Here is a 15,300-nt window from a genome sequence, read left to right as displayed (position 1 = left end):
AAAAAAATTAAAGTAGATTTCTAAGAGAGCCTTTTGAATTTTAGTATTTTGGGCTTTATAAAACAGGTGAACTTATAATCTTATATGAAGTTGGGGAAAATTAAAGAAATGGCCTTTGAAATTCCTTTAACTTTGGAATTTTAGGATTCTATGTATCTGGCAAAAATTACAAGAGCTTTTTTTAAATGTTAAATTTAGATATGTCATGATCTGGTAATAGACCAACTCTTACCCCTTTGAAAAATTAAAGAAGAAGCATTAACTTTAGAATACTAATAGAAGACCAGTGACCCTGCAGCATGGACATGAGTTTGGGTTTTTCATACTTGGCAGATTGGAGCGACAGTGACTTCCATACTTAGGAGTTCATATGGCAAATGTACAGTGAATTTAACTGTCGTTTTTCTGTAAGTTAAATTTGAGACAGACACAAACTATATATATCTGGGATTCCTTTAAGAGCTAGGTGAGGACCTCAGTCACTGAGATTCAGTGTCTCTAAAATGAAGTGAAAACTAAAGGCCGTGTTGAGCTGCTCATATTTTTTGGGGGGATAGGACTATTTAAAATCGATCTTTCTCTTATGTTTTTTAATTTTCATTTTTTGTTTAAGGAGTAGCTATAGTGTATAAAGTTTGAAGAAGACTTTTGTTATATTTGGTAATGGTTGACCTTTTTATTTTTGTTGTGTAAATGACAAGAGAGCTCATTTTAGTAACAGTGATACCTATGGGCTGTAAAGTCACACTGCTTACTTCAGAGTTCTGGTATTGTTGCTCACCTGTTAATGACACTACGTTCTCAGTCAGATTTAGCTGTTTTTACTGCCACTCTATTAAATATGTCAGAGGCTAGAAAATGATACTTAAGTAAAGAAGACTGCAAATAGGATGTAAGCATATAGGACAACTTAACATATTTTTGGCAATAAAAAATGATTCATTATTCCTTGGAGCACATAGCTGTTAAACATCTAGCTCCTAAGGGGAGTGTTATATAATGAACCCATGCATGAAAAGCTCAAGTTTAATTAAGATAGACAAAAGGTCTCTGAGGACATTTTTAGATGTTTCTCAATATTGTATATTTTTAAAGATTTGCTTACCAATTATGATATAAATAAATGAGTGATATATTTTTCAGCACGAATTGTCGATATAAATTTTGAAACTTAATCTTATCTGAGACATATGCCACTAAAACCAACAAAACCATACAAACAATTTCTTTCTTTTTTGAGAATTTAATTACAGTTCTCCCTTCTCTTTTGTCCCTCTAAGCCTCCCATAAACCCCTCCTTGCTCTCCTTCAAATCCATGACCTCTTTTATCCATTGTTTTAATGTGTGTGTGTGTGTGTGTACATACACATATGAATATACATACATACTTATTTCTAAATATAACCTGTTCAGTCTGTATAATGTTACCTCTATGCATGTTTTCAGGGCTGGCTGTTTGTCACTGAAAAACCAGTTGGCGTGCTCTTCTCTAGGAAAGGCCACCTCTCCCATTTCCCATTATCCTCAGTTGCTTATAGCTCTTTGTGTAGGCTTGAGGCCTTGTGGGCCTGTTTGTCCAGTTTGGCATGTTCACTGGTGTCATCCTTGTTCAGCTCACATTTGGGCAGTCATGTTGGTGAGATATTTTTGGGTGTAGCTTCTTATATCATTAGGAAACACAATCTTAAAGCAAACTCCCTGATCCTCTGGCTCTTAACAATCTCTCTGCCTTCTCTTCTGCAGTCTTCCCTCTACCGTAAGTACGAGAGTGTTTTATAGATGTATCTACTGGGACTGGACTCCACAACTCTGCATTTTGACTGGTTGTACTATTTTCCATTATTTCAAAGAGATGTTTCCTTGGTGACAGGTGAAGACTACACTTAGGGGTGGGCATAAGTTTATAGATTGTTGTTAGGGGTTATGCTGTTTAGTAAATGAGTGACTGTAGATTCTCCTCCAATAACCATGTCTTCTCTAACACTGAGTACTTAGCTAGATTTCCAGTACCAGACATGGTCTTTCTCTTGCCGAGGGGGGGTCTTAAGTCCAGTTGGAGAACAGTTGTTACTACCAAGGCATATTTACTACTACTGCACATGTAGGGTTATTGTGCTTTGCTGTGGTTCATAAGCGTCATAGCTGGGTAGGACTGTTGGTTGCCTTTCTCCTTTGGAAGTTTGAATGGCACCTTCTGGTACCATGAACACTAGTACTCGGAGAAGGGGCATTCAGGCCAGTTGCAGTGCAAAGGGTCTCTGGGCTCTATTTCTGAAGTGCATGGTATCTTCAACAATACAAATATACCTTCTGCCTCTGTGGGGGTAACCAAGAGAAACAGCAACAGGCTGTATATTTTGGGAGTCTCTTGGACAGCCTCGGCCAACAGCTTAAGAGGGCTTCTCATGTCTGGTATAGGGGTTTTGTTAGGTGGTCTTTGGCTCTTTGAGGGAGCACCATTAGCTTACGTGAGAAAGGTTCATTAAAATTGTATGCGTTTATTTATACATGAAGTTATTTGTATTATAGATTTGTGTGTGTGTGTGTGACTTTTTTTTTCTAGAGACAGGGTTTCTCTGTAGCTTTTGGAGCCTGTCCTGGACCTCCCTCTGTAGACCAGCCTGGCCTTGAGCTCACAGAGATCCTCCTGCCTCTGCCTCCCAAGTGCTGGGATTAAAGGTGTACGCCACCACTGCCTGGCTGTGTGTTAATTATTAATAGTGATTCCTTGTGATTTTTTTCAGACATCCTTATTGTTAGTTTATTAATCTCCTTCCTTCTCTATTTACTTCCTCCCTTAAGAGCTCTCCCTTTTCCCATTTACACAATTAGATCATTTGTATTCTCCATTCCCCTTTACCCTCCTTTAGAAAGATCTTTTTTCTTAAGAAATGTCTTAGCCCAAACTGTCTATTCACTTACATTTGACAAATGTGTAATAAAATTACTCTACAACTTATTGTAAGCAGCATAAATCTTATATATTAGATATTCATAAACAGCAGTTTATATGTGGGCTTGATTACAGAAACTAATATTCTTTAAATAATGAACAAATTAATAGCCATTTTTATTAAACGATGTCTTATGTTTTCCTTCTTGATTTGATGTAGATCACATTTTGTTATAATAAATGCAATAGAAGTATTTTTTGTACAAATAATTTAAAACCATAGTAATTTTGTGAGGATTTTGTTAGTTACATTTGTTTTGTTTTCGAGACAGGGTTTCTCTGTGTAGTTCTGGCTGTCCTGAAACTCACTTTGTAGACTAGGATGGCTTCGAACTCACAGAGATCCATCTGCCTCTGCCTCCAAAGTGCTGGGATTAAAGGCATGCACTGCCACTGCTTGGTGGCAATTACATTTTTATTGCCGAGATTTTATTTTATGGGAAGAGAGATCTTTGTGTGTATGTGTTTTGAGACAGTGTTTGACTCTGTCATCCAGCTTGTCTTAGAGCTTAATAACCCAGGATGGTCTTGTACATGTCTTAGCTTTTGTTGTTGTTGGTTTGTTTTTAGACTGGCATGCAGATATGAATTTTTTTTTAAAGATTGTTTTGTGTGTATGAGTGCCTGCATATATATCCATGTAACATATATATGTCTGGACCTTCTGAGACCAGATGATATTGGGTCCTCTGAAACTAGAGTTAGAGGCTTTTTGTTGGTGGTGGTGGTGTTGGTGTGTGTGTGTGTGTGTGTGTGTGTGTGTGTGTGTGTGTGTGTGTGTGTGTGTGTGGGGAACTGAACTCAGGTCTTGTGCCAAGTCAGTAAGTGCTCTTAACAGCTGAGCCTTCTCTCTGGTCCTCATGTAGAAGGTCTGAACTAGTAACACGTTCATTGCTTGGTATAGTCTCAGTAAATGTTGCTTGTCTTCCCAGAATACATGATTAATACCTCGCTTCATTGTGTGTTGCACAAAGCACACAGTTTAAACAGGTTACATTTAATTGGCTAGTTCTTTTTAAACAAGCAATATGGGATTTCTGTTTATGTTTTCAAACATGGCATAAAGTTATTTGAAAGTTAGGATTTTTGTAAGTCACCTGCTATTTAATACTCAAGTATTTTTTTTAAAATCACATTTACTTATTTGTTTGTGCGTGCATATGTGCTCATCTGTGCTCATGCCATGGTATGCAGGTGGAACTTAGAGGACAACTTGGTCAGTTCCCTCTTCCCATATGGTTCCAAGATTCCTCCTTTTAAATAGTCACTGTGATAAATCATTTGCGCTTTTTAAATTGCCTTTATTATGTAGAGAAGAGCTGTAGACTGCAACTCTGATTCATGGGTAGAAAAGGGGGACGTGCTGGAGAGATGGCTCAGCAGTTTAGAGCACTGGCTGCTCTTCCCGAGGACCTGGGTTCAATTTCCAGCACCCACACGACAGCTTACAACTGTCTGTAACTCTACAGGCAAAACACCAATGTGTATAAAATTAAAATAATTATTTAAAAAAATGTGGGGAACCACTGTACATAGTAAACATTGTAGTGACTTAAATAAGTTGGCTGTTTTTCCCATTCTGCTGTTAAATGCAGGGTATATTTACTTCTGGCACATGGGAAGAGAGATCAGATGAGATTTCCTTTGCTGACTTCAAGTTCTCAATCACTCATCACTATCTTGTACAAGAGTCCACTGATAAAGAAGGAAAGGATGAAGAATCAGAGGGTATGTTTTTTTGTTTTGTTTTGGTCATATTTGTTCAGTCTTGACTTTTAAGAGTGTCTATAACTTTTAGTTATTAATTTGTTGTCATAACTCAGTAATATCCATAGGAAATTTTTTTTTTGTTAGTTTGTTTTGTTTTTGTTTGGTTTGGTTTTTTTCGAGACAGGATTTCTCTGTGTTGCTTTGGAGCCTGTCCTGGAACTAGCTCTTATAGATCAGGCCGGCCTCAAACTCACAGAGATCCTCCTGCCTCTGCCTCCTGAGTGCTGGTATTGAAGGTGTGCGCCACCATCGCCGGTGGGTTTGTTTTTGAACTACATCTTAAGTAGATTAAATATGATACAGCTAGTAATGCATCTGAAGTAGAGGAAGAACTCCAGTGACAGTCACCTTAAAATTGGTTGAAACAGCACATATTTACAGAGTAACTGATGTGCTAAGTATTCTGCTAAGTCTTTTTGAATGAAATCCTATGTGTAATGGGCCTTTCTATGGGGAAGATAAGGTGTTTAAGTAACTGTAAAGTAAAAGGAGGTAGAAAGTGATAAATGGCATCATAAGGACAGATGAAATTCCACTGAAGTTTGGAGTTTTGGTGGGGGTAACTCTTAATCAGGAGAGATCGGGTAAGGTTATTTGGAGATTGAAGCAAGTCAACTGGCCCATGAAGGTGTGTAAGTAAAGGGAATTTGTTGGCTAATAATACAGTACAGTATTTTAGATCTACTTGTAGGAAGTGCATTAAAATTCTGATTGTCTGGACTTTCTAGTTACCTTTCTAAACTTGTGTTATTTTATTTGTAAAGTAAATACTAAGTACCCAAGGGTTAATGTGAAGACTTAATGAGATATTGTACCCAAGCCCGTATTCTGATTGATCTATGCTCGGTATTTAGTCAACAAAGCTTATTACTGTTAGGAGGTCATGTAATCTAAAATCTCTTCTGAGATGTGCTAGTATGTAACAGTGAGCAAAGTGTTGAGTAAGCACAAATTTCAGCTGCTAGTCAAACACAGTAGTCCCCCTTTGTCTTAGAGTATTCATCCCAGCATGCTTCAAACCATGCATAGTACCAAACAATCTATATATTATATTTTACAAGTACACAAATCTGTGACAGTGTAATTTATAAATTATCAATATGAGATTGCCAACAGTAAATAATAAGATAAAACGCTTATAGTGGTATTTTATAAATAAAACTTATTTAAAATGAGTTGTTTTTGAAATTTACTATTAAATATTATTGGACTGTATTTGGTAGGAAACTCCAGAAAGCAAAAGAAAACCATAGATAAGATGGAAGAACTTTACCTGTCACAGTCTTTCTGAAAAAAATTCGGCACACTGTTACTTTTTTTTTTTTTTTTTGTCAAAGCAAGTTATCATTTGTAAGTATGGGCCTGAAGTGCCTGCTTTTCCTAGGTAGGCATAACATGATCCCCTTTTCTGCTATATATATTCCTACAGACAAAGCTATATAACTTCTACATTTAGATTTAGAGAGTGATAACATGGGTCAAATAGACACATATGTAAGGTGAGCATGTAGCAAGCAAAAGATAAGTATCTGTTTTGGGAGAAAAAAGAGGAAGAAAATGTGTGCATTTTGTACTCATGAATGAAGGAAACTGTTCAAAATAAAGAAAGTTTTGTTGATTTTAAGAAAGACCTTATTTTAGAGATAGGCTGCTAGAGTGAGGTGCTTCAGAGCAGTGTTTAGCGGTGGCAATAAAGAGGGCTGGTGGAGGAGGAGGTGAATGAATTGAAGGTGGGTAAGGCATTGTTGCTCATGCTGGTGTACTAGGAAGTTTCCACTTTATTTGGTTGTGATCAAAACTGTAACTAATGGAAAGAATTAGAAGTAAAACTTAGTTAACTTAGAGGTATACATTTAAAACTATATTACCAACAGCCAGAAGCTTGAGAACTGACTTTCATTATTTTGGAGTTCTTTATTATTATTTTTTGGTTAATCAGGATTTCAAAATGTTGATTCTTTTCCATTTATTTTAGAATATTAGTAAAATATATAATTTGCTAAGAAATTATAAAAAGGATGTATTTTAAGCAAATATTTTAAATTTTAAATTTGTTATATATTTATGAAATATATAATGATAATTTATATCAGTGCCTGATTATGGATCAGATTGTAAGTGCTAAAAATACTTGGGTTAGAAATGAGAAACTGGCCGGGTAGTGGTGGTGCACACCTTTGATCCCAGCACTCCGGAGGCAAAGGCAGGCAAATCTCTGAATTTGAGGCCAGCTTGATCTACAGAGTGAGTGCCAGGACAGGCTCCAAAGCTACACAGAGAAACCCTGTCTCAAAAAACTTTAAAAAAAGAAAGAAAGTAAGAAAAAAGAAATAAGCTGAGTAGAGAAAGGTTTTATAAAAAAATTTAAAGATGTCTATGGGCAGTGGTGGTGAATGGCTTTAATCCTATGGGAGGTAGAGGCAGGTGGATCTCTATGAGTTCAAGGCCAGCCACGGCTACATAAGGAGTTCCAGGACAGCAGCAGCTATGTAGAGAAACCTTGTCTCGAAAAATGAAACAAAAAAGAAAGGAAAAAAAAAATGGGGAGGATATGTCTTGGGTAATGGAAAGGCTACCTATAGGGTTGAAACGGATTTGACAGGAATCTAGATCTTTAGCAATTGCAAGTCTGCAGTCCAGTAAGTTAAGCTTTCCTCAAAGCATGTATAAAATTGCTTTAAAAATTAAATAGACATTTTTTTATTATCAAATGTTTCTATAGATGCTATTCCACAGTCAATGCAAGATTTGCTGTGTATGAATAATGACTTTCCTCCAAGAGCACACTGTCTAGTGAGATGGTACGTATCTTTTTTATTTAGATGTTTTCGTGTGTGTGTGTGTGTGTGTGTGTGTGTGTGTGTGTGTTTATGGTTTGCTTTGAGACAGCTCTGGTTGTTCTAAAACTCTATGTAGACCAGGCTAGCCTGAAACTCTGCCTCCACAGTGGTGGGATTAAAGGTGTCTGTCACTGTGCCCAGGTAGTGTGCGTATTTTAAGGTGACCCCAAGACTAACTCTAGGTTCAGTGATAGACTAGGGGGCTGAAAGGACCAGCATCTGGCTGTACTTATAGTTGCTTATTATAGCAGCAGAGTCAAAGTGCAGTCAGCAGAGGAAGAAGAGGGGAGTTAAAAACCTGCAGACCTCAGGCTTAGAAGAGCTTTTTCTAATGAGGTCCTATAGGTTATACTGGATATACTCAGTTCCCTCAGCAACAGATTATGACAACATATGAACCATTGTCTATCTATCAGGAAGGCTTTTTAGAGGCTAACTCCTTGAAGCTTTAAAGGACTTGGCCAGTAGGTATCCTCTGTCTGGAGTATGTACCAAATTCAGACTCCTAAAAGGACAACAGGTGTGGAACAGAAGCCATATTATTTGCACAAGTAGTTTAGATACACTGAGTAAGTCTTTATCAACCTGGTGATGATGAGAACCCTCTCTAAATCCAGATTCCTAGATGTGAACCAAGAGTCAACTTGATAGGCATCTCTCAGGGCTGCTGTCTTAGACTTGCTCTGAGCTCTTTTGCACATTGCACTTCAGAGCCCAGAACAATTCCTACTTTCAGTTCTGACTATCTCTCTGAATTTAAGAGAGCTCTTCAATATAGAAGATTTAGTATGTATTATTGTAAATTTAAGTAAAATGTTGACTTCAAAAAGTTACATGGTAAAATCAAAACCCACATATCTAAGTATCTGTAAATATGATACATTTTAGTGCAAGAGGCACTTCACATTTGAAGGTTTTCTTTAATCTTTGTCAGTTAATCATTCAGAGTCTCTGAACTTTATGTTGGGGGTATACAATAAAGAGTAGTATCTAGGGAACATAACTCAGTGGGTAGAGTGCTTACTTAATCATGTATGACTCTCAGTTTGATCTGTAGGGCCTCATAGACCAGATGTGGTAGTACATGCCTGTAATCCTAGTATTTGAGCAGTGGGAATAGGAGAGAACATATCACAAAATGTTTGCTATATTGCTGGTAGTTACTGGAAGATTTTTTTCTTTCATTTTTCCTAAAAAAATTAGAAAAACAACAGCCAAGCACTTGAAAATTAAGCATATTAAATGTACCTGCATTTTCTTTCATTAAAAAAACATTATTTTAAAATACTTACATGAGCTAGACATAGACCTACTAAAATATGTTCCCTATAACAGTATCTTAGGGTTTCTATTTCTGTGAAGAGATAACATGACCATAGCAGCTCTTAGCAAGGAAAACTGTTAATTGGAGTGGCTTACATTCTCAAAGGTTTAATCTATTTCATCATAGTGTAGCATGTGGATTGCAGGCAAACATGGTGCTGGAGAAGTAGCCAGATGTCCTACATCTTGACTTGCAGGCAACAGGAAGTGAGCTGAGATACTGGGTATGACTTGAGCATGTGAGACCTCAAAGTCCACTTCCACAGTTGACACACTTCCTCCAACAAGGTCACAACTACTCTAACAAAGCCACACCTCCTAATAGTGCCACTCCCATTGTGGGCCATTGTTTTCAAACCACCACAATCAGTAAGCTAGTTGTGACTAAAGTTTAAAGTAAGGAAAATAGACAGTGACCACAGTGTGTGATAAATACATCGTAAAAATTTTATGGAGTGCTCTATCCCTCTAATGCACATAGATCAAGTCATGAAAATGTTTCTTAGAAGAACTGATAATTCACCTTAATCCTGACACATGAGAGTAAGTTAGGCTGTTTTGATTTGAATATGAAATACCCCCCATAGTCATTAGTTAACTGGCATTTTGTCAATAAGCTTCGGTAAGCCAGTATTTATTTCCCATTTGTATGAATTTTAATCCTTTTAGTAGTTCATAAAAGTGGAGTATTTATCTTTTTCTGAGTTACTGGCTTATTAAATTTTCAAGGTTCATTTATATGCATTCATTCTGTTTTAAGGGCTACTGTTCCATTGTGTGATGTATGCCATTGTATTTTATGTATTTTGTGTTGGCTCAAAGTGTTTATGAGCATTCAGATTGTTTTTTGTTTGTTTGTTTGGATGGGGTGAACAGGAATGCCTGCTTATGTTCCTTTTTGGTCTGTACCCAGAAGTGGGATTGCTAGGATGAGTGGTAGTTAATTTTTTAATTAAAAAGTTTTATTATTATTCTTGAGCTGGACTTTCACTGTGTAGTCCTAGCTGACCTAGAACTTGCTATATAGACCAGACTGGACATAAACTCAGAGATCCTCTTGACTCTTCTTGCTGAGTATGTATTCCATCATGCCTAGAGGGTTTTAATATTTTTAAGACTTCCGTACTGCTTTTCACAGCAGGTTCTGGTTTTAGCACTATTAAAACCAGAGTTCAGTTTTTCTTCATCGTTTTTACTTTTGGTGATAACATACTAATGATTGTGAAGTAGTGTCTCATGATGACTCTCTGATGCATGTGCCTCCTGCTAACTACCAATGTTCACCTTTTGGGAGATGATAGTTGTCCAAATCCTTTGTTCATTTAAAACTCCACTTGCTTAGCTGGCCAGGGTAGTATGCGCCTTTAATTCTGTCACTTAGGAGGCAGATCTTTGTGAGTTCTAGGCCAGCCATTGATACACAGGAAGATCTTGTCAAAAGAAAGGAGAAAATAATAGAAAAATCTAGTTGTTTACTTTTCGTTGTTGATAGTTTTTTGCACAGGTTCTTTCTCTCCCTCTCTTAATACCCACACTAGTGTTTGTTGACTTGGTGAAGGAATGGTTCCAGATCTCAAGTAGAGCTTGTAAGGAAATTTAAACCAGTGAATTATTTTGATAGCTTTCAGATCATAATGATAGAAGAAAGATATTAAATTTCAGAGATGGGCATATGTTTAATGGAGGTTTTCAGTTGATATTTAAGCTAAATCCTTAAGAAAATATTTAGGAATTTAGTGATGTTGCATGTGTGTATTAGTATAACATTTCACACAGAAAACAATGCATAGTAGGTAGAAGACATTGCAGAAAAATGAAAGACCCTTTAGTCAAGTAGATAACAGTTTATTTAAAACAAAGGTTTTCCGGGCCGTGGTGGCACACACCTTTAATCCCAGCATCTGGGAGGCAGAGGCAGGCCGATCTCTGTGAGTTTGAGGCCAGCCTGGTCCACAAGAGCTAGTTCCAGAACAGGCTCCAAAGCTACAGAGAAAACTCTGTCTCGAAGAAAAAAAAACCCAAAGGTTTATTTAGCAACATATATCACTGTGAGAAACGCAGATGTTCGTTCTTGTTATTTAGGAACTTAACTTCCATGAATGTACTATACAGATTAATTTCTAGAATTTGCCCATTAAGTTATTTCAACACCAGCAACCTGGGAGCAGAACTGGTCAATTGAGATTAGTCCATGGAAGTCAGGAACAGGCGGAACATTTCTGGAAGAATGCCAAGAAACTTGTTTTCTCCCAAGGATTTACATCCTGGTTTCTTTTAGTTATCTGCTGCTGCCTCCACATGATAAACCTTGATTTCATTGGTCAGAGGGTGAAGGTGAGCTGAGGAGTGAAATAAATTTTGCTCATGAAACCCCCAAACTATAAGAGTCATTGCAGCATCTAAACAGTGAACAGAGTATGAGTTAAACTTTAAGGAGAGTTTTTATATATTGTACTCCAAGAAAGGTCAATAAATCAGCATTTATAACTACACATGCAGAGACTAACATTAAATAGGCAAGTGAGTATGAGAAATGTGTTTTATAAATTACCTTTATTTAAAAATTATTAAATACTCTTAATACACTTAAAAGTATCAAGGAGATGAGTTGTTGTTAGGCGGAAACAATCACCAGCTTGTCTTTAAATAATTACTATTTTTTAAAAGTTAGGCAGCAGGGACTGGAGCGGTAGCTTAGCTGTTAGAACACTGGCTGATCTTCCAGAGGAACTGGGTTTGGTTCCCAGCACCTACAGGCAGCTCATAACCATCTGTCACTCCAGTTCCAGGGGATTCAACACCCTCTTCGGGCCTGTGTTGGCACCAGGCATGCATGTGGTATGTAGGTTATATACACAGGCCAATCAATCATTCATACATATACATAGACACATAGTTGGCAAATTTGTAGCTTTAAATGACTTGGCAACTAAATGAGAAAATATCATTGTTGTAGTTACAATAGCATGAGGAAGCCATAGCCTAATAATTTTATAATAAAAGCATGCAAGAAATTTTTTTAAGGTACTTTATAACTGTGTCTCATTGTAAACATTACTTGTATATCAGGGCTGGCAATTATTTTCCTGCCATTTAGGTTTTCTATCTAACTTATTTTCTACATTGCTGTACATAATACTATCAGTTATTTTAGGTGAGATTTCACTTATTCTTTCATATTATAAACTGAAGTTTTATTTTTGTGTATGGTATGTAGTGTGTGTGTGGAGGGGAGGGAGAGGTGCCATGGCATACTTGTGGATATCATAGGAATGCTTTGTGGAGTTAGTTTTTTCTTTTATTTTTTAGGTGAGTTCTGGGGATTGGGTTTAGGTTGCCATTCTTGTGCAACAAGAGTCTTTTTGCTGGCCTTGTAAAGTGAATTTTTAAGACAATATTGTTATTTAGCTCTTACTATAATTTCAACAGATGACTTCATTTCTAATGAATAGAGGGCTGAAAAAGATGCAAGTGCTTTTTTTTTATTGATTTTTATTGAGTTCTCCATTTTTCTCTGCTCCCCTCCCTTCCTCTCCCCTCCTCTTCAACCCTCTTCCATGGTCCCCATGCTCCAAATTTACTCAGGAGATCTTGTCTTTTTCTACTTCCCATGTAGGTAGATCCATGAATGTCTCTTTTAGGGTCCTCATTGTTGTCTAGTTTCTCTGGGATTGTGATTTGTGGCTTTCTTTGCTTTATATCTAAAAGGTACTTATGAGTGAGTACATATGATAATTGTCTTTCTGGGTCTGGGTTACCTCACTCAATATGATGTTTTCTAGATCCATCCATTTGCCTGCAAATTTCAAGATGTCATTGTTTTTTTCTGCTATGTAGTACTCCATTGTGTAAATGTACCACATTTTTCTTATCCAGTCTTCAGTCGAGGAGCATTTAGGTTGTTTCCAGGTTCTGGCTATGACAAACAATGCTGCTATGAACATAGTTGAGCACATGGCATGATTAAGCATCCTTTGGTTATAATACCCAAAAGTGGTATTACTGGGTCTTGAGGAAGGTTGTTTCTTAATTTTCTGAGAAATCACCATACTGACATCCAAAGGGGTTATACCAGCTTGCACTCCCACTGACAATGCAGGAGTGTTCCCATTACTCCACAACCTCTCCAGCATAATTTGTCACCAGTGTTTTTGATCTTGGCTATTTTTACAGATATAAGATGGAATCTCAGAGTTGTTTTGATGTGCATTTCTCTGATAGCTAAGGATGTTGAGCATTTCCTCGAGTGTCTTTCAGCCATTTTAGATTCCTCTGTTGAGAGTTCTCTATTTAAGTCTGTACTCCATTTTTTTTTTTTTTTTTGTTTTTTTGTTTTTTGAGACAGGGTTTCTCTGTAGCTTTGGAGCCTGTCCTGGAACTAGCTCTTGTAGACCAGGCTGGTCTCGAACTCACAGAGATCCGCCTGCCTCTGCCTCCCGAGTGCTGGGATTAAAGGCGTGTGCCACCACCGCCCGGCCTCCATTTTTTTTTATTGGATTATTTGTTCTTTTGATGACCAGTTTCTTGAGTTCTTTGTATATATTGGAGATCAGTCCTCCGTCTGATGTGGGGTTAGTGAAGACCATTTCCCATTCTGCAGGCTGCCATTTTGTCTTGTTGATCGTACCCTTTCCTTTACAGAAGCTTCTCAGTTTCAGGGGATTCTATTTATTAATTGTTTCTCTCAGTGTCTGTTCTACTGGGGTTATATTTAGGAAGTGGTCTCCTGTGCCAATGCATTCAAGTGTACTTCCCACTTTCTCCTCTATGAGGTTCAGTGTGCCTGGCTTTATGTTGAGGTCTTTGACCCATTTGGACTCGAGTTTTGTGCATGGTGATAGATATGGATCTATTTTCATTCTTCTACATGTTGATATCCAGTTATGCCAGCACCATTTGTTAAATATGCTTTCTCTTTTCATATATATATATATATATATATATATATATATATATATATATATATTGCTTCTTTGTGAAAAATCAGGTGTTCGTGGGTGTGTGGATTAATATCTGGGTTTTGGATTCAGCTCCATTGGTCCTCCTGTCTGTTTTATGACAATACCAGAATGCAAGTACTTCTAAAGAAAACTCAGGACCTGGGGTTAGTTCAGTGGTAGAATACCTAGCAAGCATGATTCCCTGTTTTTGACTCTAAACCTCCAAGGAGAAAAATGAAAAAGAAATTCAGGTGGAGGCCAGGGCAAGAGGACTCAGAAGTAAAAATCCTTGGGCATAACTTGACAACCTGAATTCTATCCCTAGAACCCAATCAAAGAGAACTGACTTCTGAAAGTAACCTTTGGCCTTCATGTGTGCACTGTGACATAGTCATGACCGTATGCACCACCCTGTTTTTTTTTTTTTTCCAAAGAGATTTAAATGTATATACACCCAGTTGCTCTGTGGAGTAGGAAAAGGGAGAAATGAAAAGTCTGGTAGTACAAAATTGTCTTAAATTTTCTGTGGCGAAACTCCTCATATTTTTCAAATAATGGGTGTCTTTACTGGATGATTCTCTCTTGAAGGTATGGCCTGCGTGAGTTTGTGGTGATTGCTCCTGCTGCACAAAGTGATGCGGTTCTCAGTGAATCCAAGTGCAACCTCCTTCTTAGTTCCATTTCCATTGCTTTGGGAAACACTGGCTGGTAGGTACACTTATAACAGATGCTGAAAATATGTTCAAATATTTTAGTGATATAATTGAGGAATGTAAGTGATTATTAAATTAACTTTTTTTCTATAATGAAGAATTTAGTGCCTACCCTTGCCTATTCTTCTACTAGAATCTGGTATGAGAGAATGAAGTTAGAGCTGTGCACGGAGGAGCAAATCTTTAATCCTAGCACTCAATAGGCTTGGGCAAAAGGATCATAAATTCAAGGCCAGCCTGGACTGCATAGTGAATATTTGTCTCAGAAGAAAAATGACAAACCAAGACCCCCAAAGGAGATTAATTAATTAGTAAAATATTTTTGGAGGTCATTCCTAAAGAAAATATAATATTCCTTGTATATTTCAATTGAAGGATGAATTTTACTGCAAAATCTAATTTTAAAATTTGTATAATATTAAATATTATTTTGGGGTTAACCTTTTTCTGTGTGTGGTTTTCAAGACAGGGTTTCTCTGGTTAACAGCTCTTACTGTCCTAGAACTTGCTTTGTAGACCAGGCTGGACTCTTAACTCACAGAGATCAGCGATCCGCCTACTTCTGCCTCCTAAATGCTGGGATTAAAGGCGTGTGCCACACCACTGCCTGGTTTGGAATTAATTTTTCGAAGAATTGGGTTTTTGTATTTCTATGATTACCCCCTCCTTTCTTGGTGGGTGGGGGGCAATGACAGGGTCCCACTATGTAGGCCTGGCTGATCTGGAATACTAACTAGGCCGGCCTTGAACTCACAGAGAT

At 37.3% G+C, this 15,300-nt stretch overlaps 1 protein-coding gene across 1 annotated transcript in view; it reads left to right on the top strand.

Annotated features, from left to right (window-relative positions):
- The window catches only part of Rab3gap1 (RAB3 GTPase activating protein catalytic subunit 1), a 64,559-nt gene that overhangs the window by 8,628 nt on the left and 40,631 nt on the right, over positions 1–15,300 (top strand). Inside the window, 3 exon segments of the mRNA XM_038349166.2 lie at positions 4,550–4,682; positions 7,447–7,525; positions 14,416–14,535. Coding sequence (XP_038205094.1) covers positions 4,550–4,682; positions 7,447–7,525; positions 14,416–14,535 — 332 coding nt within the window.

The sequence above is a fragment of the Arvicola amphibius genome, chromosome 12, assembly GCF_903992535.2.
Source record: "Arvicola amphibius chromosome 12, mArvAmp1.2, whole genome shotgun sequence".
Taxonomy (NCBI): domain Eukaryota; kingdom Metazoa; phylum Chordata; class Mammalia; order Rodentia; family Cricetidae; genus Arvicola; species Arvicola amphibius.
Note: the sequence above shows the minus strand (reverse complement) of the source record. Positions and strands in the feature narration are given on the sequence as shown.